The 22,354-nt window shown below is 40.6% G+C and overlaps 1 protein-coding gene across 1 annotated transcript; it reads left to right on the top strand.

The window, feature by feature from the left end:
• Window positions 1-19,610: 19,610 nt before the first annotated feature.
• Window positions 19,611-22,094, top strand: SOD3 (superoxide dismutase 3). Its single transcript, XM_036763529.1, has 2 exons — window positions 19,611-19,715; window positions 21,140-22,094. Exon 2 carries the CDS (start codon window positions 21,156-21,158, stop codon window positions 21,894-21,896), a length of 741 nt encoding a protein of 246 aa, XP_036619424.1. The 5' UTR covers window positions 19,611-19,715; window positions 21,140-21,155; the 3' UTR covers window positions 21,897-22,094.
• Window positions 22,095-22,354: the final 260 nt, after the last annotated feature.

The raw sequence follows: 22,354 nt of genomic DNA, 5'->3' as shown, positions 1-22,354 counted from the left end.
CCTCAGCTATCCCATTTCTACATGATATGGTAAAACGAGCCCTGGATTTGAAGTCAAAGGAGTTGGTTTACCATCTTGGCCTTGCATCTTGTAAAAAAAAATTACTTAAAGTTAAAATTTATTTTTTTCAATTAACAAAAATCTGCCTTCTCTCCCTTCCACCTCTTTCCAGCCCACCCTCACAAATAGATCATGGGGAAGCATCAAGCAGCTGTAGATAGATCCTCATTCCTTTGGTATGAGAGGCCCATTCTCACCCCACCGAGAAAGAAAAAACTCCTGTTACTATTGCATTCATCTTGTAGTCAGGCAAACAAATTCTCACATTGGTCATGTCCCCAAAAACACGTCTCAGTTTGTGTTCTCATCCCAACCCCCCACTGTCAGCAAGCAGGTATATGCCACTTTCTAACTGGGTGACCTCAAGAAATTCAATTTATTTCTGTGGCCCTCAGTTTCTTCATCTGTGAAACAGGGAATTAGAATAGATGAGCTCAGAGGTTCCTTCTACCTCTAAATCCTATGACCTTCCTAACCCACGGAGGCGAGCCCTCTGACTAGGATTGTGTCTCAGTGAAATCCCAAAAACAGATTCACAATTTCCCACAAAGTGATTCTAATTTTGTTTCTGAAGAGCTAACTGTGCTAGTTACTTGGGACATTAATTGTCCACATTAAACTTCAAGTTGACAAATATGTATTGAGAATCACTACTGTACAAGAAACAGAGAAAAATGAGATAATATTCCTGCCCTCTGTTTCAACAATCCAGCTAGCAGCTACTGTGGCTGTGTAAAACCAACAACAACCAGCACGCAGAATGCTGCAAGCCCAGGTTCTTTTGATCTGCTTTACTAAGGAAAGCAATGCTAAGGGGTTAACAATCTTACTTTAATCTAGCACACAAATACCATTCACTTAGTTCAGGGGAAAAAGCCAGCACCCTGAACTTCAGAGCAAATACAAACAAATTACAAACATACATTTATGAACAGACCAAATATAATTCATAGTTACCAAGGAACCATCAACATCTGAGTTCAGTCAGGAGCTCAACAAGGTTGGCTCAGAGTGACGTGCCACTCCTGGTGCGGCTCAGAGCGCCGAAAAAAAGAAAGCCAACCCCTGGTTTTATATATCTTGTTTAGGGTCAAAAGTGAGTCACACATGCAACTCACCCATGTTACCTAAAATCGTCACAAAAATGAGACTTAAATCCACATGGTCTAAAAAGCCTCTGATGTCACAAACATGTCACTCAAACCCATGTAAATTAGGCTTTCCCTTGAGGCAAGGAGGTCATCAAAGCCTCCTAATTTGCTCAAGGAAACAAAGGCCAAACTCTTCAAGGGGACTTGGTTGAATAAGTGCTAAGAGCCCATCTTGATTCCCAATACACCCTCATGGAGTTTACAATGTTGCAAAAGAACCCTGCAGTAGATTATTCAATACCTTTCTCAAAGGATCATGACATACTTTACAATCTTATTTTTAAATTTCTTAATATTATTTTGAAGTAGGTAGGAACATCATATTATTATTATTTCTATTTCATAAATGGGCAAGTCAGAACACAGAAGTTAAGTGACTCATGTAAAGTCATAGAGTAATTCCGCAATGAACCACAAATAGCTTCCAAGTCAGGGTTCTAGCCCAGTATTTCCAAATTATGGAAGTAAGTTAAAAACCTCCTATTTTGTAAAAGTAAAACTAGACCTATTAAGGAGTATTTCTCTGGTCTAAAAAGCCCTTTCCAGACTTCTGGGGAAAGTCCCTTGGAAAAGTGGGTGACAGGTTGAGAATAAAAAGGCCTTTCTTTGAGAAAGGAATATTTAATCCTTTCTCCAGGAAAAGCTCTATTTATTTCCTTTAGAAGTAAGGGAGGTAATCCAGGAGGGAATGGGATTGTTACTTAACTGTTCTCAAATTTTGCATATTCTAGACTTTTGCATATTGTGATTTTTCTTTTTGGGGATTCCTATAAATATTACCTAACATTATCTTAAGGTAGAAAGTAATTTTGGAGACCATGAGAAACTACTCTAATTTGGCCCTCTTTAAACTAGAAATATTTAGCTAATAGGTTAACAATGAATTAAATATTGTTTCTAGAAAACGAGCTAATATACAGAGTACAGTATTTCTCCCCTCCCCTCCAGTAATGTGGACTGCAACAGAAAAGCATAATCACTTACAGAAATACAAATAGAAAACCCAGACAATCCCTGCTGTCATGGAGCTCACTGTCTAACTGGGAGAGATGATATATAAAGGAAGACTTCTGTTCATGCTTAGTTTCTATCATGGCAGATAGAAAGGCTAGGTAATATTTAGGTTTCTGACAAGGAAAGTAAAGGGCCCGAACCCCTTGGAGAGTAATGGTAGAGCAGATGATCCCTGACAAGAAATAAGTTGGTTTAAGAGTCAAAGTGGAGGGGGACTTGGATACTTCCAGCAGAGGTGTGCATATGGAAATCAGGATCCTGCTCTCTAAGCATCCTTCACTTGATGGAAACTGGCAATGGGGCCATGGGAGTTGAGCTGGGGAAGGGAAAGGTCTAAACTCTATGACCTTCTTAATCCATGGAGGTGAGCCCTCTACCTAGGATCATATCTCTGTGAAATCCCAAAAGCAGATTCACCTATCTCCTCTTTGTCATAAGCTATCACCCAAGACTTGACTATTCTGGAGATTAATTTGACATATTCTCAGTGGCCTGTAGAATAATCTGCTCTTTTGTATGCTCCAGGCAGTGAGAAGGTTTCCCACCCCACGGTCTTCTGCCTAGTTATCGGCTTCTTATGTGGAGGTTGTCCAGCCCTGACACCCCTGGCTTAGATTATTTTCTCCATCTTTAATGCATACTGTTAGTGCAAGATGTTGCAACACAGAGTGAAAAGAAGAGAAACAAGCAGTGAAAACTACAAAAGAAAAGAAAGAATTGACTAAGTGGAATCTTCTAAACAACAAAATTTTAACCTGAAGATTGCTCCAGCTGAATAACAGCTCTACAAAGCACATACAAATCCCACACAAATAATGTATGATTTGGAGCCAACATGTTATCATGGGAAGGGCACTGGACTTGGAATATTAGCTACATGACTTTAGGCGACTTATTTAACCTCTCTGAACCTCAGTCTCCTCATCGGTAAAATTGACATAATCATAACTGTGAAACAGTAGTATATGATCGCTAGAAGGATGACCTTAAAGTCAGGAAGGCCTGGGTTAAAGCCTTGCCTCTAGGGACAGCTAGGTGGCACCAGTGGATAGAGCACCAGCCCTGAAATCAGGAGGACTTGAGTTCAAATACAACTTAGACACTTAGTAGTATGACCCTGGGCAAGTCACTTACCCCCAATTGCCTCAAAAAAAGGCCTTATCTCTGACACATTTTAGCTGTGTGACCCTGGATAAATCATTTAACCTCTCAGTGTCTCCAGACAACTAAATTACTGATCTGCATTGGTGGAGGGAGTTTAAGGTCTGGACCAATACTTGAAATCTTTACTACCTGCCTCCCAGGGTTTTCGTGAGTAAGCATCGAATGAGACAATATGTGAGAAGTACTTTGTGGGGATGATGAGGGATTGCATTAATGTAAGGAAGTACCTGCCATGTGTATAATAGGATCAAGGATCATGGACCCATTTGGATCCATCTTCCTTCTAGTATTATATCTTGTTTCCCTTACTATACTCAAAGGCTCATGGGAACAACGGTGCCTCTTGTGTCTCTTACCATTGCCCCTCTTGTTTCTAGGATTTCGAGCTGGGAAGAAACTTAGGGATCACATGCTATGTCCACTTATTACTGGTAAGAACACAGAGGCCCGTAATAGCTAAGGGCTTTGCCTGTTGTCACCCAAGTGGTAGGTGATAAGTAGCAGAGCAAAGATTTGAAAACAGGTCGCTTAGCTTCAAATCTAGTTGCCTTTCTGCTATTCCTTATTAATAGGCCAATTACCTGCCCATTCTGAGTCTTAGATTCCTTAACCATTAAAATGAAGGGTTTAGAGTACATGATATATCAGGCCCCTTCCTTCCAGCTCTGAGTTCCAGGATCCCATGAACCAGTGCCTGACAAACTTTCTTTCTCCAGACTGTGTTTTGAGTTTGAGACTGTTGATTACCTCTTCCTGGGAAAAGTTTATTTTGGGGTAGAATGCATTGCCGCTTAGGACAGAGGCATAACATATGCAGAAGTTTAAAATAACCAGAGTAATGTGCATGCAACACAATTCCTTTGTTAATTAAAATGCTTGTAAAAAGCAATAAAAGCTCCCCCCACCCCCCACCCTTCTACCACCAGATTTTCAGCTTTCTTTGGCAAAGTCGCAGCTTTCTGATGATGGGGGATGAGCTGCCTTGGACAATGACAAATTAGCAGGGGCTGGTAATGGGCTCTGAGGATATGAAACCGCCTCTTCTATCAAAGCTACCAACTAAATCAGGAATATTAAAAATTAGACAAGAATTAAAACGGAACTAACCAAAGTCTCCCAAGTGTGGAAGTCATTCTCATCTGATTCTCCACGGGGGGAAACAAATGAGATTACGTGATTGTTGGAACTGCAGGGAACTAAAAGATGCTAAGGTCAGGGGAGGAATGTGGAACCTCTGGAATTTCAGGTGGCAAATAGGATTTAGAACCTTAGGTTTAATGAAGACAACAACCAAAAGGGAAAAAAAATCACATAATTAACACACACTGTTAACACTTCATTAGTCTCCTGGGGCGAAAGTTATGCTAAAAATAATCAAAACATTTGGATTAAATACCGTTAAAAGGCACTTACAGGTGGCCAAGGAAACTTCTTTGTCCATGGCAAAATTAGGCACTCTCTCTAGTTTTCCTTCATTATCCTTAGCACACTTTGCAAGACAGAATGGGTTGGTTCCCTGGGAGGGAGTCATTAAGGGCACACTTCAAATTATAGAATGGGAAAGGAGGTGTTACTCAGAGGTTCTCTCAGCCTAACTTTGCCTTCGAAGTCTCAAACAACACCTCTGTTTCCAAATCCAGACCTTCATTGGTTTTGAGAAAGAAGTAGCCAGCACATCACACTTATGAGATAGCACCAAGTTCCAGGCCCAAGTAAAATTATAAAATGATGTTCCCTCCATGGGGTCCAGCCCCAGGCAACCCATTTGAGTCTATCCTCCTGCTATCATTGCTTCACACCGTTACCTTTGTTGTTTTCAGAGGTTGACCAAAACAATGGTGTCTATCTCACGATTGCCTCTCTTGTTCTAGAATTTAGAGCTGAGAAGGAACTCAGAAATCATTTACCCTACAGTCTTATTTCTACTGGTAAAGCCACTGAGGCCCAGAGAGGTTAAAGGATTTGTCCAATATCACAAAGATGGTAATAAATAGCAGAGCTGGGATTTGAACCAAGGTCCTCTGATTCCTCCTAATCTAGTGTTCTTTCCATTAGATTATGCTAATGAGATACTAGGACAGAGTTCAAAGGCTTCCCCTGCTCTCATTGTGGAGCTCATATGCTCAGCTTCATTGTCTAATCAATCATTTATGGGCCACTTTTCTTATATGTAAAGATGGACATATTAATACTTGCCTTATCTACATCACAATGTTTTTCTAAAACTTAAATAATTACAATATCTCATTTATATAGGTATTCAAGGTTTACAAAGGCTTTCCTCACAACAACCTTGCATTATCTCACTTGACAAAGAAGCAAATTGAAGGCTTCTCACTAGCCTTAGATAGGCTGACTCCAGAAGGTCACCCAGCTAGTAAGGGCTTCAGCTGGGACTGGAATTCAAGACTTTTGACTACAAAGCCCAGCATTCTTTCACTTGCCACAGGTTACTTCTCTAACCAACCAACTAATAAGTATGTAATCATTTTCCAAAAATTTAAAAGTACTATGCAAATTTTAGATATTATTACTATTATTAATGTAGTACTCTCTCTAAGCCCACTCCCCCAGCTCACAACTCTCAAAGGGGCTACTGCTTCCTCCACTTCTAGGGAACTTTATGACTGTTCCCAAAACTATAGCTCATGAGCCCCAACTGATGTTCTTCATGTTAACAATCAGTCAGTAGACTCAGATCTTAGTGAAGGCATTTACTCAAATGGCACAGCAAAAACAGTAGTTACAAAGTATTTCCCCAAAGTAACTAGTGCTAACTCTCCAACAAAGACTCACATAGTCCACAGGAAAGAGTTGGCACATACTCAAAGTGCAATAATCGTAAGGCACATATGTAGGGAACATACATAGCTAAGATAACGCATAACTCGGAAACAAGAGGACTTTAATGTCCTTTTTCTAAAAGTCCTTATGAAGTTCACTGCAAAGTGGGCTTATGGATGAGTCACTGCTAGGCTGGTTTGGCTCCTTAAGGGGAATGGTATCTTGGTTGGAAGGGTCCATTCATTGTTGAACTGGGATAAATATCACTCAGTTGCTGAGCTGGCTCTTCAGCTGTTGTTGGACTGGTCTACACAGGTCACTCTACCATTCCACTGCTAGGTTGGTCTGGGCAGCCACTGGCTGTTCACAGGGTGCAGCGTCTCTACTAGATGGGTCAATCCATTGGACTTCCTGGGCTTACTCTTTGACAGGCAGCTGCAGTCTTTCTTACCTCTAGTCTCTGGTTTGGCTGAGTGTTATTGTGCTCTTTCTCACTGGAATAAAATAGTGCTCTTTTCAGCAAGGGCAGAAATCCTTAGCCTAGGATCATCAGAAGCCCCCTCTCTTTGACTCTTTCAGGATTGAGGGTCTGAGAATTATCATCTCCAGGTAGGAGGTGGGGAGTTGTCTAGTATCTACTGTTTTACAATTCTTGAAGCTTCAGAGAAGGGGTTCCCTCAGTAAGGGACCTCATCCTTAGTTATGGTGATCGATCAGTTGTATTTCCCAGATTTTTATTGAGGTTTTAAGCAGATTGCTGGCTGGGGACAAAGTAGTCTGTGACCTTAGTCAATTTTACTCATTGTATTTGCTGGCCGTTTTATATACAGTTGAGCTATTCAAGACCCCTGCCAAGGTATGCGATATTTCCTTTCCATCTGAAAGGGCTTCCCTTTTACATTTTAATGTTTCTGGGTTTTGCCCTTAGTTAGTTTTTGCGGAAGTCCAAATGGGGCATAACTTTACACTAAAAAAGTATTATGCTCAATGTGTCCCTGGAGATAGCACACTAGAATTGGAGGGGGAAGACTAGTTTTCAAATCCTGCCTTAGACAATTATAAGCTGTTTGACTGTGGGTAAGATAACTTCTCTGAACCTAATTTTTATCATCTGCAAAATGGGAATAATGATATTTGTACTGCTTACCTTACAAGGTTGTGGTGAGGAAAATGCTTTATAAACCTTAAACCACTATCTGAATATGAGTTATTATTACCACTGTTACTCTAGAAGTGAGAGTAGGATGCCAGGACAGCATGATATAGGACAGAGGTATCAAACTTGTTGCATGTACCCACAAGTACAGCCTGAACTAGATTAAAATGTAATCGGGAAATGCCTAACAAAATAAATAAAAATACAATATAACATAGATAATGCCAATTTGTGGTTTTCTATGACAATATGTGGCCAGCAGGGATTTGCTTCTATGAGTTTGATACTACTAGTGTAGCAGATTGAGTGCTGGACTTAGAGGGAAAGAAACCCAACATGGGTTCAAATTCCACCTCAGATACTTATTGTGTGATTCTGGGCAAGACTTTAAACTTTTCTGTACCACAGTTTCCTACTTGGTAAAAGAAGGGGTGAGGGAGCTGGACTAAATGGTCCTTCTAGCTCTGAATCTATGATCTTATGAATAACTAGGTGGTGTAGTAGATAGAGATCTGGACCTGGAGTCAGGAAGACCTGAGTTCAAATACAGCCTCAGATACTTATTAGCTATACCACCCTGGGCAATTCATTTAACCCACTTTTTTTGCCTCCACTTCTTCATTTGTAAAATGATCTGGAGAAGGAATTGGCAAACCATTCTAGTATCTTTGCCAAGAAAATGAGGTCATGCAGAGTCGGAAGTGACTGAAATGACTGAACAACAGCAAAACATGAACTCTATCCAAGATGCCATTAGAAAATACAAAGGTTTGGGTCCTTGTCTCACATTTCTAGCCTGCATTCTCTGCAAGTAAAGACACATGCTGATTGGTTCTTCTGTTCTGACTTATATCCTAACAGCAAACAATAAGAGATTCCACAGTTTTCCAAATGTTCTGATCTCTAGGACATACTTCACTAATCAAGCAAACAACTCTTTCCTTTCTCCTCCCATCCTCCCACTCTCCTCAGCAGAATTGCCTCCAACATACAAAATGCAGTCTCCAAAGCAAACCCCAAATTGGTTTAAATGCAAGGAAAAAGCCAGGATTTCCAGAATCCTTTTCAGGGCCCAGCTCGTTTTTCTGAGGTTGGCTTCCCTCGGCTAGAATGTTGAGGCATTTGAAGAATTTGAGGAAAATGCAGCCAGACTTAGAATAACACTGCAATCTGAAATCTCAGCTCGAGTGTCATGGGACACATATCTAGCTCAATGAAAATTAACTTCTCCCTAGAATAATGATTAGATAATGCTAAATGCGTTGTGGTGCTCAGTGGGCAGCATAGGCGGGCAACTGACAACTTGTTTGTAAGGTTTAAAAAAAATTCACATTATTTGTGTTAGATCTAATCTCAGTAGAAATTTGTTTTTTAAGAACCAATGAATATTGTATATTCACGGGATCATAGATTTAGTCGTGGAAGAGATATTATTCATTTTCCTGGCTTACTTCCTCCCGGCATATGACAGCCCTTCTCCCACCACTATGCTTTTGCCAGGGTTGTTTTCCCTTCACTCACCATGGCCCCCAAGGCTCTCTCTCCTCACCCCTCCCTCTTGAAATCCCTATAAAACCCACCTCTTGCACAAGGTCCTTCTGTGCGTAGTTAGAACTTCCTTCCGGTGGTATTTTGTATTTATTTAGCTGGTTGTTTCCTCACAAAAGAATTTGAATTCATTGACTGCAAGGGCCATTTCCTTTTCTTCTTGGTCAGCCTAGCGCTGAATAAGTGCTTAATGAACTTAATTGAATTATAAATGAGGAAACTCAGGCCCAGAGTAGTTGGTGACTTGCCCAAGGTCACAGAGGTCATGAATAGCAGAGCTAGGATTTTGAAAAGGTATTCTAACTCCAGATTCAGCATCCTTTCCACCATATCATACTGCCTTTCATAACAATTCCTCGTGTCTCTTTGGAAAAAAAGAAAGGAGACACGCATTTATTAATTACCCACTCTGTACTGGGACTAAGGGGTGGGGGACTTGTGGCCTCGAGGTCACATGTGGAATTCTAGATCCTTGGGTATGGCCTTTAGACTGAGTCTAAGTTTTACAGAAATTTTTATTTATTATTTTTTTATTTATCCCCTTTTATTAAGGGGATTTGTTCTGTGAAGTTTGGATTCAAAGGGCCGCACTTGATGGCCTAGAGGGCCACATGTGGCCTTGAGGCTGCAGGTTTCCCGCCCCTGTACTATGCTCAGTGCTTTATAAATATTATCACATTTGATCTTCACAACAGTCCTAGGAGGTAGAAGGTATTGTCCCCATTTTGCAATTTAGGAAACCAAGGCAGAGATTAAGTGACTAACCCAGGATCACACAGCTATTACGTGTCTGAGGCGGGCTTTGAACTCAGGGTTTTCCAAATTCCAAGCCCAGCACTTTATCCACTGCACCACGTAGTTGCCTTTTTGGATAACTCTGAGTGAGATGGTTGATCTGAATTTGGACTCAGAGTCATACAAAAACATGGAGCAGCAACCATTCTCTAATGTACTCTTTTCTTTCCTATAACATTACAAAGCTCTTATTGTGTTTAGGGCACTGAGCTGGGCTGTGGGGAAGATACAACATTTCGATTAGGCATGCTCATGGCTCACGAAATTTACAGCGGAGTAGCAAGGTTTCTCATCCAATGGATAGAGATACTAACTACAAAGCAAAATAATGCATTTGTGTGTTGAAGGCCATTCTGTTGAGAAGAGAGAGGAAAGAGCTGTCTGATTAGTAAAGAGTGCCCTAGAGATAAGAACTCTCGGACCACCATGGATCTCTTATGGTTTGCTGTTATGACCTAATGGAGGAACAGAGGGACCAAGAAACAATGTAGCCCAAGTGCTCGGCAGTTTGGAAACCACCCTGGCTTTAGTCGGAACTGGTTACTACCCTTGGGACCTTAGGGAAGAAGGCCTCAATTTCATGGGAAAGGAAGCATTTGAATAAAATGACTTTTAGGGTCTCTTCCATCTGTAAATCCCACTTGTTTCTACGAATAAAAGACAAAATACACAATGACCACAACTACTTAATACAACCAACTAAAAGCAACCCAACTTGCTAAGTCTTGACTGATGCTTAGGGAAGTTGAAAAAAATAAATGTTACTGTCTTTTTTCCCTTCTTGGTCTATTCCTGTGATATTAGTCATAATTTAGAGAAGTGAGGTCACACTCAAATAGAAATGGGGTAGCGGGGCACTAACCTTCTTCTAAAGGTTCCATTCAAAATCTCAGGAATAACAAGGTAGCGCTGGGGCCACCGATTTGTTGTCTGATTCTGGCTACATGACGCGCCCAATTTTTTTTTTAGTTATACGTACAAAGAAACATGATGTTTCTTTCACTCAAGTCACTGTTGCTAGTATGTTGCAACCAACTTAAATGCCGCGCCCCCCCCCCCCCCAATTACTTTATTGCTTTTTGAATTACTGATTTTGGCAGCAATAAATAATTTGATATCATTGAAAAAATTGCCAAGTATCTTAATTTATGTATTTAATAACTTTGTCATTTGTATTGTTCATATACTTAGCACACCTATTTTTAGAGTTTGTGCGTGTATATTCTTACCACCCTTTTGTTGTTGTTCAGTCATCTCAGTCATGTCACACTCTTCGTGACCCCGTTTGGGGTTTTCTTATCAAAGATCCTAGAGTGGTTTGCTATTTCCTTCTCCAGCTCATTTTACAGATGAGGAACTGAGGCAAACAGGGTTAAGTGGCTTGCTTAGGGTCACACAGCTCAGAAGCTAGTAAGCCAGATCTGAAGTCACAAAGATGAATATTCCTGACTCCAGGTGTGGCACTCTATCTATTGCACCACCTACTTGCCCTCTTACTACCCCAACTGGACTCTAAGCTCTACATGCAGTTAGAGTTGCAAATGCATTTTTTTTGCCTAGTGCAATGATTGCACACAGTAGGACCTCAGTATGACTTGTTGAATGAACGTATAGTGATGCCTCACATGTGCAAGCCTTAGTTATACAATAAGAGTCAAGCTCATTGAAGGAAGGGATAAATCAATCAATAAGCATTTATTCAATGCTTCCAGTGTGCCAGACTTCATACTATACACTGATGACACAAAGCAAAAGCAAGGCTAGTCCCTGCCCTCAAGGAGATTACATCCTACTGATGTCATATACTTCTTGTATCTTCTACAATGCCTAGTAGAGTGTTGCATACATACACAGTGTTTGATAAATCCTTGCTGCTTGTCTTATTTCTAGATAGTAAAGAAATGAATATTGAACTCTTGTCTGGGGGCATATCACCCTGAACAATTCATAAGACAGCTTGGCAAGAGAGTGAACTCTGCTGTCTCTCTGTACCCTCCAGTTCACCATTCCTTGCATATAATGGGTGCTTGATAAACATTTGTTGAGAGAATGCAGGGGAATATACTTTTAGATTACAAAAAAAGACTTTCTGAAAACACAGCACTAAAAGAAAAATTCCAAGTCCTGGAAGGACACAACTGTTGCCTCAGTTCAGTTACTGAGCTTACCTCTGTAAGGCTTTTGGGGGTAGTTGAGTTGAGGCCAGAGGACAGCCAACTAACAATTCTCCCAGTTAGAAGGGGAATCGGCCCCCTATTTGTGTGATAGCTAAAGTGTCTAAGGGGCCAGCTGTTCCAGGAACCACTGAGGAAGAGCTCCTTTCCTATGGGTTCCTGGAAAAATTGCTCTCTTAGGAGTTTTATCTCAAATTCTGCAGAGTTAGAACTCCATGGAGCAGCAGCAAATGACACAACATTCCATTCAGATTAGCCTGCTGGGAAGGGGGTTGAACTTTGGGCCTTTATTGAGCCTTCCAGGTCAGAACTGTGGCTGCAAACTTTCTTACTGTCTTAATATTTATATTCCAACCCAAAGAGTAGAAGCCATTCTCTTTCAAAGATGATATAACATGTTAGGTTCCAGAAAGTTTGCTTTATTATCTCCAGAACCCTATTTACATGCTTTCTGTATTATCTGTTTTCTCTAGCTGTGGTCAGGGATGCAGTTTCTTTTCCTTCCTTCCTTCCTTCCTTTCTCTCTCTCTCTCTCTCTCTCTCTCTCTCTCTCTCTCTCTCTCTCTCTCTCTCTCTCTCTCTCTCTCTTTCTCCCTCTCTCTCTCAACGTAAAAAGTAATGGCCCTTTTACTTTAAAAAAAGTCATTTTTCAATATATTCTTTTCCTTCTGCTATTGAACCCTCCTTTGTAACAAAGAAAAAGTTACATGTAATCAGCTAAAAAAAGCAACCAAGCCTGACAACATGTCAATGTGTGCAGCATTTCACATCCATAGACTCCCACCTCCCTATCTACAGGAAAGATGGGTGTCACAACTTCTACTTTCTGGATCCAAAATTGTTCATTATAATTAATCAGAGTTCAGCTGCCTCCTGTATTGTTTTGGTTCGCTTTATTGTAATCTATAGACATCACACACACACACACACACACACACACACACACACACACACACACATGTCCAGCCCATCAAGATTCTAGGCAGTAGAGAAGGGGCATCCCTTCTCTACGGCCATCAGCTTGAGCCCCCAACAGCTGTATTGAGGGACCTGTGATTAGCACTCCAGTTCCATTTAACTACATAACAACTAGTTGCTGTGACTGAAGGATATTTACATCAAAGATATAGCAAGAACAAACATAGGAATATGTTGCATTTATAACTTAAGGTCATACTCTCCTGTATACCACCTCAGGCTTGAGGTGGGGCAGGGTAGGTTCATCACATAATTCAGTCCATCAAATTCATGTCCATATTTGGCATACCTGTTGGACGAGTCCTTGTTCCTTCTCCAGCTAGGCTGGGGTCCTAAAGGTTATCACCATAGATCACTCCTTGTTCATTGAGGCGCCAATGTAACACTGACTCTAAAACCCAGTTTCTGGAATGCCACGACACATTTTAGGCCTTTCAAAATTCACAAAACTGGAACTTTAGCTCCTTTCACCTAGAACGGAAAAGAACAAGTGCAGAGGCCAAGGACCAAGGCCCATTCACCTGGCCTGACCCGAGAGGGGAAAAAGCCCCCAAGGCCTTTCCCATGATCTCCCACCAGATACTTTGAGCAAGAGTGACCAAGTTCCCCTAAGAGTGAATGAGACAAAAGAGACTGTGGCAGCTGCTTACTGGCCTGTTTGAATGGCTCCACAGACAAAGAGCATCTTCCTCAAAGTGCAGTTAACATATAGAGAACGTCTACATAAGTTCCATGGTTTCAATAATGACATTAATAACAATAAAATTAATAATAATAACATCTAGCATTTATAACGTGCTCTAAGGTTTGTGAATATTTTACAGATATGATCTCATCCTCACAACAACTCTGAAAGGTAGGAACTTTTATCGTTCCCACTTTACAAAAGAATACTGAACTTGAGAAAGTAGACCTGGGTTCTAGTTCTTCTGACTCTGCTTCGGCCATTTACTTGGTATGTGACAATGATCCCTGGCCTTTCTTGAGTCTCTTTCCTCACCTCTCAGAGGGTCTTCAGAAATATTTATAGAGAGGATTCTGGGAAGATGGCAGAGTAGGTCAGAAAATTCCAAGCTCTCAAGATTTTCCCCCACCGAAGAGATAAAATAGCACTTTGGGGTGAACAAAGTGGGAGGTAAAAATAAATAAGAACAGGGGCACAACAAGGGTCTTCCTGGGATAATTTGAGAAGATCAGAAGAAGAAATCCTAGGATGAGGTTTCGTCCCTATGAAGAGTAAACACCTCCAGGCTAGGGTCCGCTTTAACAACAAGTATCAAGCCTTGAGGTTAGTTGGTTTGAGAGGCTGCCTCCACCCCAGCCACAGGAACTTTTACCCCCAGGGATATTGAGCAGAGTTGGGCATCTGAGCCCTGGAAGATCAGGGGAACATCTGCTGACCAGGAATGCCAGACCCAGGTGTGCTGTGAAGAGCGTCGGGGGTGAGAAGGAACCAGCACATGCACAGTGAGTGCAGAAGCAGTGGAGCAGAAAGCCCCTGGCTGTAGGCACTTACAGGATATTGGAGGTTTGGCTTTGGTTCCAGGCTGGAGGGGAGAACTGAGACCTTGGGCAAGAAGCACCATTCCCCATACCCCAGGACTAGAGGTGATTACAAAAATTAAGCTATTACCACCAAAAATGCACAGGCAAAGGAAAAAGAATCCAACCATAGAAAGCTATCATGGGAATGGAGAAGACCAGGGTTCATCTTCAAAGGAGGATACTGAAGTAAAAAAAATTCCCAAAGAGTAATGAATGTCAAATGGTCACCTGCCCAAAAAGAATTCATAAAAGATCTTTAAAAAGACTTTAAATATCAAATGACAGAGATGGAGGAAAAACTAAATAAAAATAGTCCAAGAAAAACAAGAAGATTATGAAAGTCAATCAATTAGAAAAGGAAATATAGAATCTTAAGGAAGAAAATGACACCTTGAAAATTACAATTGGGCAAAGTGAAACCAGTGAAATTATAAGAGACCAAGAAATAATTAAACAAATACGAATAATGAAAAAATAGAAGAGAAAGTAAAACATCTTATAAGAAAAACAAGAGATTTGGAGAATAGATCAAGAAGAGAAAACAAAAGAATCAGACTAATTGAAAGTCATGATCAAAAAAAGAATCTTGATACAATAATAGAATAATTAAAGAAAATTGTTCTGAAGCATTAGAACAAAGTGGGGAAATAGAAATAGAAAAAAAATCTATTGATCACCACTTAAAAGAGATCTTAGGAGGAAAACTCATAGGAATATCATAGTCAAATTCCAAAATCTCCAGCTCAAGGATAAAATATTAAAAGCAACAAAAATAAAACAATTTAAATATGATGGGGCCACAATTAGAATCACTCAAGACCTAGCAGCAGAAACATTAAAGGACTGTAGGTCTTGGAACACTATATATGGAAGAGCAAAAGAACTGGGGCTCCGGCCAAAAATATCATACCCAGCAAAGTTAAGCATAATCATGAATGAAAAAAGCACATTTGATCAACTGTCAGACTTTCAAGACTTTGTTTAAAAAAAACTGAACTTAATAGAAGATTTGACATACAAAAGCCAAGAGAAATATAAGGCATATACCAAAAATTGATTATAAAGGATTCAATAAGGATGACCTTTTACTTTTTATATGTGTAAAATGTAAAATGTATGTCTAAGATTCTTAATAATTGCATAGCTCTTAAGAAAGATTGTGGTAAACTTGAGTATCATATGAATTTGAAAAGTAAAATTATTTAGGAACAGCTAAAAAGAGTAATTATTTTATACAAATGAGGTGCAAGAGGCAGAATCGATACAGAGGAATTAGATGGGGGAGGAGGGCTGGTAGTTCTGGTAACCTGCTTTCATCAGGAATGGATTTAAGAGGGAACAATACATATATATTTAGAAGAGTATAAAAGTCTTCTAAATTCAGAAGAAATAAAACAGTAGGGGCATAGGGAGGGGGGAGAGAACAAGGGAGGAATCTTTAGAGGGAAGGGTGAGGGAATAGGTAAAAGGGGGGTATAGAAGGGTGTTTAGATTTATGAGAATGGGAGAATAAAGGAGGGATCCTTGAAGGGGGGTAGATAAGTAATAGGAGGACAAGATAGGGGGTAGAAGTAAAGTAGAGGAGGCAGGAGGGATAGGAAATAAGAGATATACACAAACATAAAAACAAAGATCAGGAGTAAAATTTGTTTGGGAAAGTGTATGTCTATAGAGGTATGTATATATGTATATGTGTATGTATATATCTATAGATATAGAGAAACATATCCAAAGTTAATTGTAGCCTTCTGGGGTGTGGGGAAGGGAAAAAAGAACAAAGTAAGAAAGTGCACATCAGGGAACAAAAGAAAACTTAAAAGGAAGCAAAGAAAAGATGGACAATTCTCAACATAAAGTGTATTATTTATCATATGGGCTTTCTTGAAATGAAAATTTATTGTTATATATTTTGAATCTTCTCTTATGTTCTGCTATGCACATGACTTGCTTTTTTTCCTTTTTTACTTTGTATTTAAGTTCCAATATTTAAGTTTATGATATGTTTTTGTTTCTTTTCTCTATTCTGGATTTGAGTTTAAAATAAAATTTAAAAAAGAAATATTTATACTTTCTAATCCAAAAAGTTGTGATGAAGAACAAATATAACAATATATAGAAAATATTTTGTAAGTTACAAAGTGATAGAGCCATGTAAACTATTATTGTCCCAATATTATTATTATCATTATATTTTCATCATTATTATTATCCCTACTTTATAGAAAAGGGCTAAGAAACTAGGTAACTTTTCCAGCGCTAGTAAGTGCATGCAGCTTTCTGGGACTGCCTCCAGTCACATAGAATCTATCTGGGGCCATCCACATGGACATTGGCAAGGAAGAGAAGGGTTTGAACCACAGAGCTAGTCAAGTGGTTGTTGTATCTATTCTGTTCTCCTCTTTGGCCCACTTCCACGTTGCTAAGTAGCAATGCTGACCATGCCTCTTTGATGCTCCTCCTATTTGAACTCCACCTGAATCAAAGGTCAGGAGCAGGAAATGCAAGCAAGTATCCCCCTCCATCCCAGAGTCTGCTTACCATATCCTACTCTCCTTCCTCTTGCACATGTACGCTGGAGGTATTTTTTTGGGCCAGACTTTCTGATCATTTTAGGTAAGCAGAGGAATGGCTCTGATCCCTTCTAGTGTTTGGATTTAGAGGTGGTATTTTCTCTATACCATGAAATATCTGAGAGTCAGGCAAAGGGTTTTCAGACAGAAGATATGACCATGGTCACTGGCATTTATTTCTATAATACTAGAAGTTTAAAGCTCATCTACATTAACGCCAAGACCCAGAGAAGTGAACAGATTTGCTTGTAGTTACATGGCTAGTGAATATCAAGGTCAGAATTAGAACCCAGATCTGACTAGCATTTTTTGGGGAGAATATCTCTAGAAAGAAGAACTAGATCAGATCCCAAATTCAGGTGGACCTACCAGTCTCTTCTTACTACTCTGTAATACTGGGAGCAGGAAGGTTTCTACCATTTTGGCATGAGATAGAATCAGTGTGAAAAACAGGAATCAGGGAAGAATCCAACTTCAGCTTGTTTCTGAAGGATATTTTGGGCCCACCTGGTATGTGACTGTCTTCCTTGAGTTCACCACACACCAATTGCTTTTGCATCCTGCTTTCATCTATTATCCTCCCATGATTAACCAAGTGCAGCTGACCTGTGATGCTCCTGACATCATCTGTTATTTGATTATCATCTATAATCTTTTTATCTTTCCAATGGAAACTACCATGTATGTAGGCTCTGCCCAAATCTGTCCTCAGCGGTTACAACATACATAGAGAGAAGTTAGGTATGAGATCTGAAGCTATACAGAGTGTCTCAAATGTTTTAGAGCAGTTTAAATCTATTAAAATCACACTAAGACTTTGGGACACACTATTTCTATATCTGGTTTCCCTAAGGTAATATGTGTTTTCCTTGGTTTGCTTAGGAAATCCCTAGGATTTGCCAGGTAAGTATGTAATTTCCTCCTGCTCTCGTTCCCACCCTAATATGTCTCATTGCTATTAGACATTGGTTAGCCAGTAGAATGTTTTTTGTGCAATTTCAGATAGCCAAAGGGTTCTTTGAATCACGGAGCGAGAAAGTCCCTTAAGAGCCATTTCATTAACTTACTGGCAGAACTTGTCTTGGTGTTTTACAGTAAAGATGATGCTTCAGTCTTATAAAGGACAATTGTTCCATCAGGGATACTGATATGAAACCCATCTCCTGGGTTGAGAATGAGTGCCTTGAAAGACAAAGGTTCCACAAATTGTGGGCAGCACAAGGTGGTGGTAGAAAGGATACTGTATCCGGAGTCATGAGAGCACAGGATCATAGACAGAGACCTCAGGGCTAGTCCATTCCAACTCTTATATTTTATAAGTGAGAAACAGATGTCTAGGGAAGTAAGTGATCTGACCATGGTCACAAATAGTATGCAGGGCCTAAACCATTCAGTAAAGCTATACAGTTAATAATAGGTCATAATTTCACTGATCTGTAATATGAAAGAATTGGACTAAATCATTTCCCTAAGGTTCTTCTGGCTCCAAAATTTAATGACTGGTTTTCTGAACTATACGAAGAATGTGATATTGGGCATCATGTTTTTGTTCTGTGTTCTCACTTTTCTCATCTGTAAAATGGAGGAATAATATTTCATCTACATCAAAATGTTACAAAAGTGTTAGTAAGTGTAATTCCTTCATGTAACTGTCCTTCTTTTTCATTTTCACATTACCATGGGAATATCCAGCAGGAATGGTGAAAGGGTGCTATAGTCCCTACAAAATCATCTGAGGTATCCCTGAAATCAGCAAATATATATCACAAGCATCAAAAGAAACATGATTGGTTAAAATAATATGGGTGACTATCCAAACAGAGATGGTCCTCAAACCAAACACTCCAGAACAGAAAAGGAAGTCATTTATGTGGGGAATTGTGTAGTAGAAAGAACATGAGGTTTGGAGTCAGTGAACCTGGGCTCAAATCCAAGTATTGCTACCTATTATCTGTGTGACCTTGTACAATTCATTTCAACTCCTCATGTCTCTGTTTTCTCATCTATAAAACAGAAGGTTTGTACTACAGGTTATTTTCGGCTCAAAATCCCATAATCCCATGATGAAAAAGGGATTGGAGCAGGTTAGAAGAGAGGGGTTGAGGGTGCCTCCTCAATGGGAAAACAAGGTCCATTGTACTCCTGCCCTGTATCTTCCTTTTTAAAGCACCGCTAAAGCTTTTTTTTATTATCTCTCTAAAGTGATATGACCATTGCACCTGAAAAAATGTTACCTGCAGACCCTGAGATCCCTATTTCCACATTAGGAAGCAACATCTAGCAAAAAGAACTCAGCTACTAAAGGATCTAGAGGAAAGGAAAGGGCTTCTCAATGGAGTCTATTGTCTGCTTCTCAGAGCAGGATACTTCACTTCTGTATTTTTTTTTCCACTTTGCACTGAAGGTCAGGCTCCCCGGTGGCAGATATCCCAACCTGGGGCCGTGAGAAGGAAGATTTTTGGTAAACAGGCACTTAGCAAAGGGCTGGGGATAGGGGGTGGGGTTGCAGTTAGGGAGGGAGCCAAGGGGACCAATAAATGGAAACCAGCCAGGGGCAGATTTGAATTGCCTGCCCTTCATTAAACCAACCCAAACATACTTTTCCCAGCTCTGCCTCCTGACCACTCCCCTGGGCTGGTCATTCCTGAACTTTTATAAACAGCTTGTCTGTCCCCTGTGAGACTCAGTCTAGATCCCAGACACAAAGTTGTGAATCACCCTTCATTATTTTGGTACATAAGAGGAGAGAAAGGAACCCAAAAGAGCTGGAAAGAGAGTAAGTTATAGATAATTTGTGTTTCCTTAGACAGGACTTTATGAGAGAGATCTGTGCGGGGTGTGTGTGTGTGTGTGTGTGTGTGTGTGTGTGTGTAATGGAGAGGAATGTGGGAAGGAGGCATCTTTTTGATAAACAAGGTTGACTTAAGATAATTGCAGTCTAATTTCTGAAGTCATTGGGAAAGGGAGAAGGGAGGCAGCATGGTTCAATGGAAGTCAGAGAAATCAGGCTAAAATCCAAGCTCTGTCCCTTCTACCTGTGTGACCATTTAACCTTTTCTGGGACTCAGCTTTCCCATCTGTAAAATGAGAAGGTTGGACTATATATCTTCTAAGGTCTCTTATAGCTCTCGATCTATTAAGAGAAATAAAGAGATGAAAGAGAAGTGGTTTTGGACTTTGAATTGCAAGCTTCAGAGAATATTTAATTTCTCTTTAAAAGGGACTATTAATAATGTCCTACTTGAGAGTTCATAGCATAGGTTTAACGGACTATTAGAAATTGGGCTTTCACACTGTGAGAGTGTAGGAGATTGAGAAAGGGGAGGAGTTGGACTGTTTCTATTCTTTCTCCTCATTGTCAACAATAAACATCTCTTGAACCCCAGCCGCGGGGAAGACACCATGCAAGACTCTGTGAGATTCAATGTCGAAGTTTTTGTTCCAGCCCTTGAGGCACTTAGAGTCTAGTAAAGGGGTGAGCATTCGTCCTGATGTATACACAGAAGGGGAAAATCACGACACAAGGTGGTGTGTGGTCCTCAGCTCAGAACCCCCATCTGACTTAATGGGAGTCAACCAATTCAATGCAGAGATAACGTATTAAAGATTTCCTCTGAGCCAGGTACTGTGCTGGGAGCTGGGTGCTGGGGTTACAAGAGAGTCAAAACAGTTTCTGCCTTCAAGGAACTTAAATTTTATTTGGGGGGTAGGGGTAAAATGGAGGCACCAATGGAGAAGGGAGGGACAACATTAATAAAGATAAGAACAAAATATATCAGAAATAAACACAAACTCATAATGAGGCAAAGCACTAAAAACTGGGGAATCAGCAGACCCAAGAGACTCTAAGAGGTGGAGATGAGGAGTGAGAGCCTTTTAATTAGTTGGAACAGCCTGTGCAAAAACCCTGAGGTGTGAGAGATGGCATGTCATGTATGAACATCAAGGAGACCAGTTTGGCTGAAACCTAGGGGGTGTGTGTAGGGGAGGAATAATGTGTCACTCTGGACAGATAGGTTGGAGGAGGGCTATGAATATCTTTTAGTGACAAACGAAGGAGTTTGTATTTTACAGATTAGACTAGTTAAAGTCTAAGGTCCCTTCCGGTCTGATTTTCTATGGTTCTATGTAGCCATCTCCTCCCTCTCCATATGACTAGACCTCTCCCTTACCATTCTGTACTGGGGGATCTGCTTGCAGGTTCCCGGCCGTCCTCATGATGCTTTCAGCCCTGAGTGCCACCATCATCCTGGCCGCTTGTGTGTCCTGTGCTGCAGTGGAGCTAGATGGGGAGGAGTCCAACTTGACAAGGGCAGAGCAGATCAATGACATCCAGAAAAAAGTCAGCGACCTCTGGCACAAGCTCGTCTATGTGAAACCGGTCACCTCAGGCAATGATGAACGCACTATCTATGCCACCTGCCAGGTAAAGCCTTCTTCTACTTTGGAGGCCAATAAATCCCAAGTGACAGGGCAAGTCCTGTTTAAACAGCTCTATCCAGATGGGAAGATGAATATCTTCTTTGATCTGGCTGGGTTTCCAGTAGATACCAGGAATGCCTCTGCCAGGGCTATTCACATCCACAAGTTTGGGGATCTCAGCAATGGCTGTGATGGAACCTCCAGCCACTATAACCCCCATTCGGTAGACCACCCCCACCACCCAGGGGACTTTGGGAACTTCCCTGTAAAGGACGGCAAGATCAGAAAGTTCCGATCCAATTTTTCAGCTTCTCTCTTTGGGCCCTACTCTGTCCTGGGCAGGGCCATTGTAGTTCATGAGCAAGAGGATGACCTTGGCAAAGGTAACAACAAGGGTAGCCTGGAGCATGGCAATGCTGGGAAGCGCCTGGCCTGCTGTGTCATTGGCATCTGTGGGCCAGAGCTCTGGAACAAGGTCTTGGACAATGTCGAACAGAGAAAGAGGAGGAGAGAAAGTGAAGGCAAGACTGCCTGAAGCAAAGATTTCTGCAGGCCCTTGGTCCACATCCTGGTCAAGTTAATCATCTCTGGCAAACACCCCCAGGTGGTTAGAATGCTGGCATGAGGCTTGGTCTTTAGCTGTACTTGTAAGAAGTGCTCCCATGGAGCTGCTTCGCTTTGGGAGAAATTCTACTTTCTGTGTGTCATGCAATAAAGAAGCTTCAATACAATATTGCAACAGAGTTTGAGGGTTTTTTTAAAGTTGCGCCTAATCACCACTTTCATTGGGAAATGTTTTTTCTGATTTGTAAAATACAAACTACTTTGTATTTTACAGATTTAGACTAGATAACCTCTAGTTAAATAAATTTATTATCATAAATTAATTATGATAATTTCTAAGGTCCCTTCTAGTCTGATGACTTCCAAGGTCTCTTCCAGTTCTAAATCCTATTTCCTGGGGCAGTGAGGTAGCGCAGCAGATAGAACACC

Source organism: Trichosurus vulpecula, chromosome 6 (assembly GCF_011100635.1).
Source record: "Trichosurus vulpecula isolate mTriVul1 chromosome 6, mTriVul1.pri, whole genome shotgun sequence".
Classification (NCBI taxonomy): Eukaryota; Metazoa; Chordata; class Mammalia; order Diprotodontia; family Phalangeridae; genus Trichosurus; species Trichosurus vulpecula.
This window is presented reverse-complemented; position numbering and strand designations above follow the sequence as displayed.

What these genes read in the sequence shown, in the direction of transcription:
- SOD3 (XM_036763529.1), top strand. Translation starts at nt 21,156, where the DNA reads ATGATGCTTTCAGCCCTGAGTGCCACCATCATCCTGGCCGCTTGTGTG.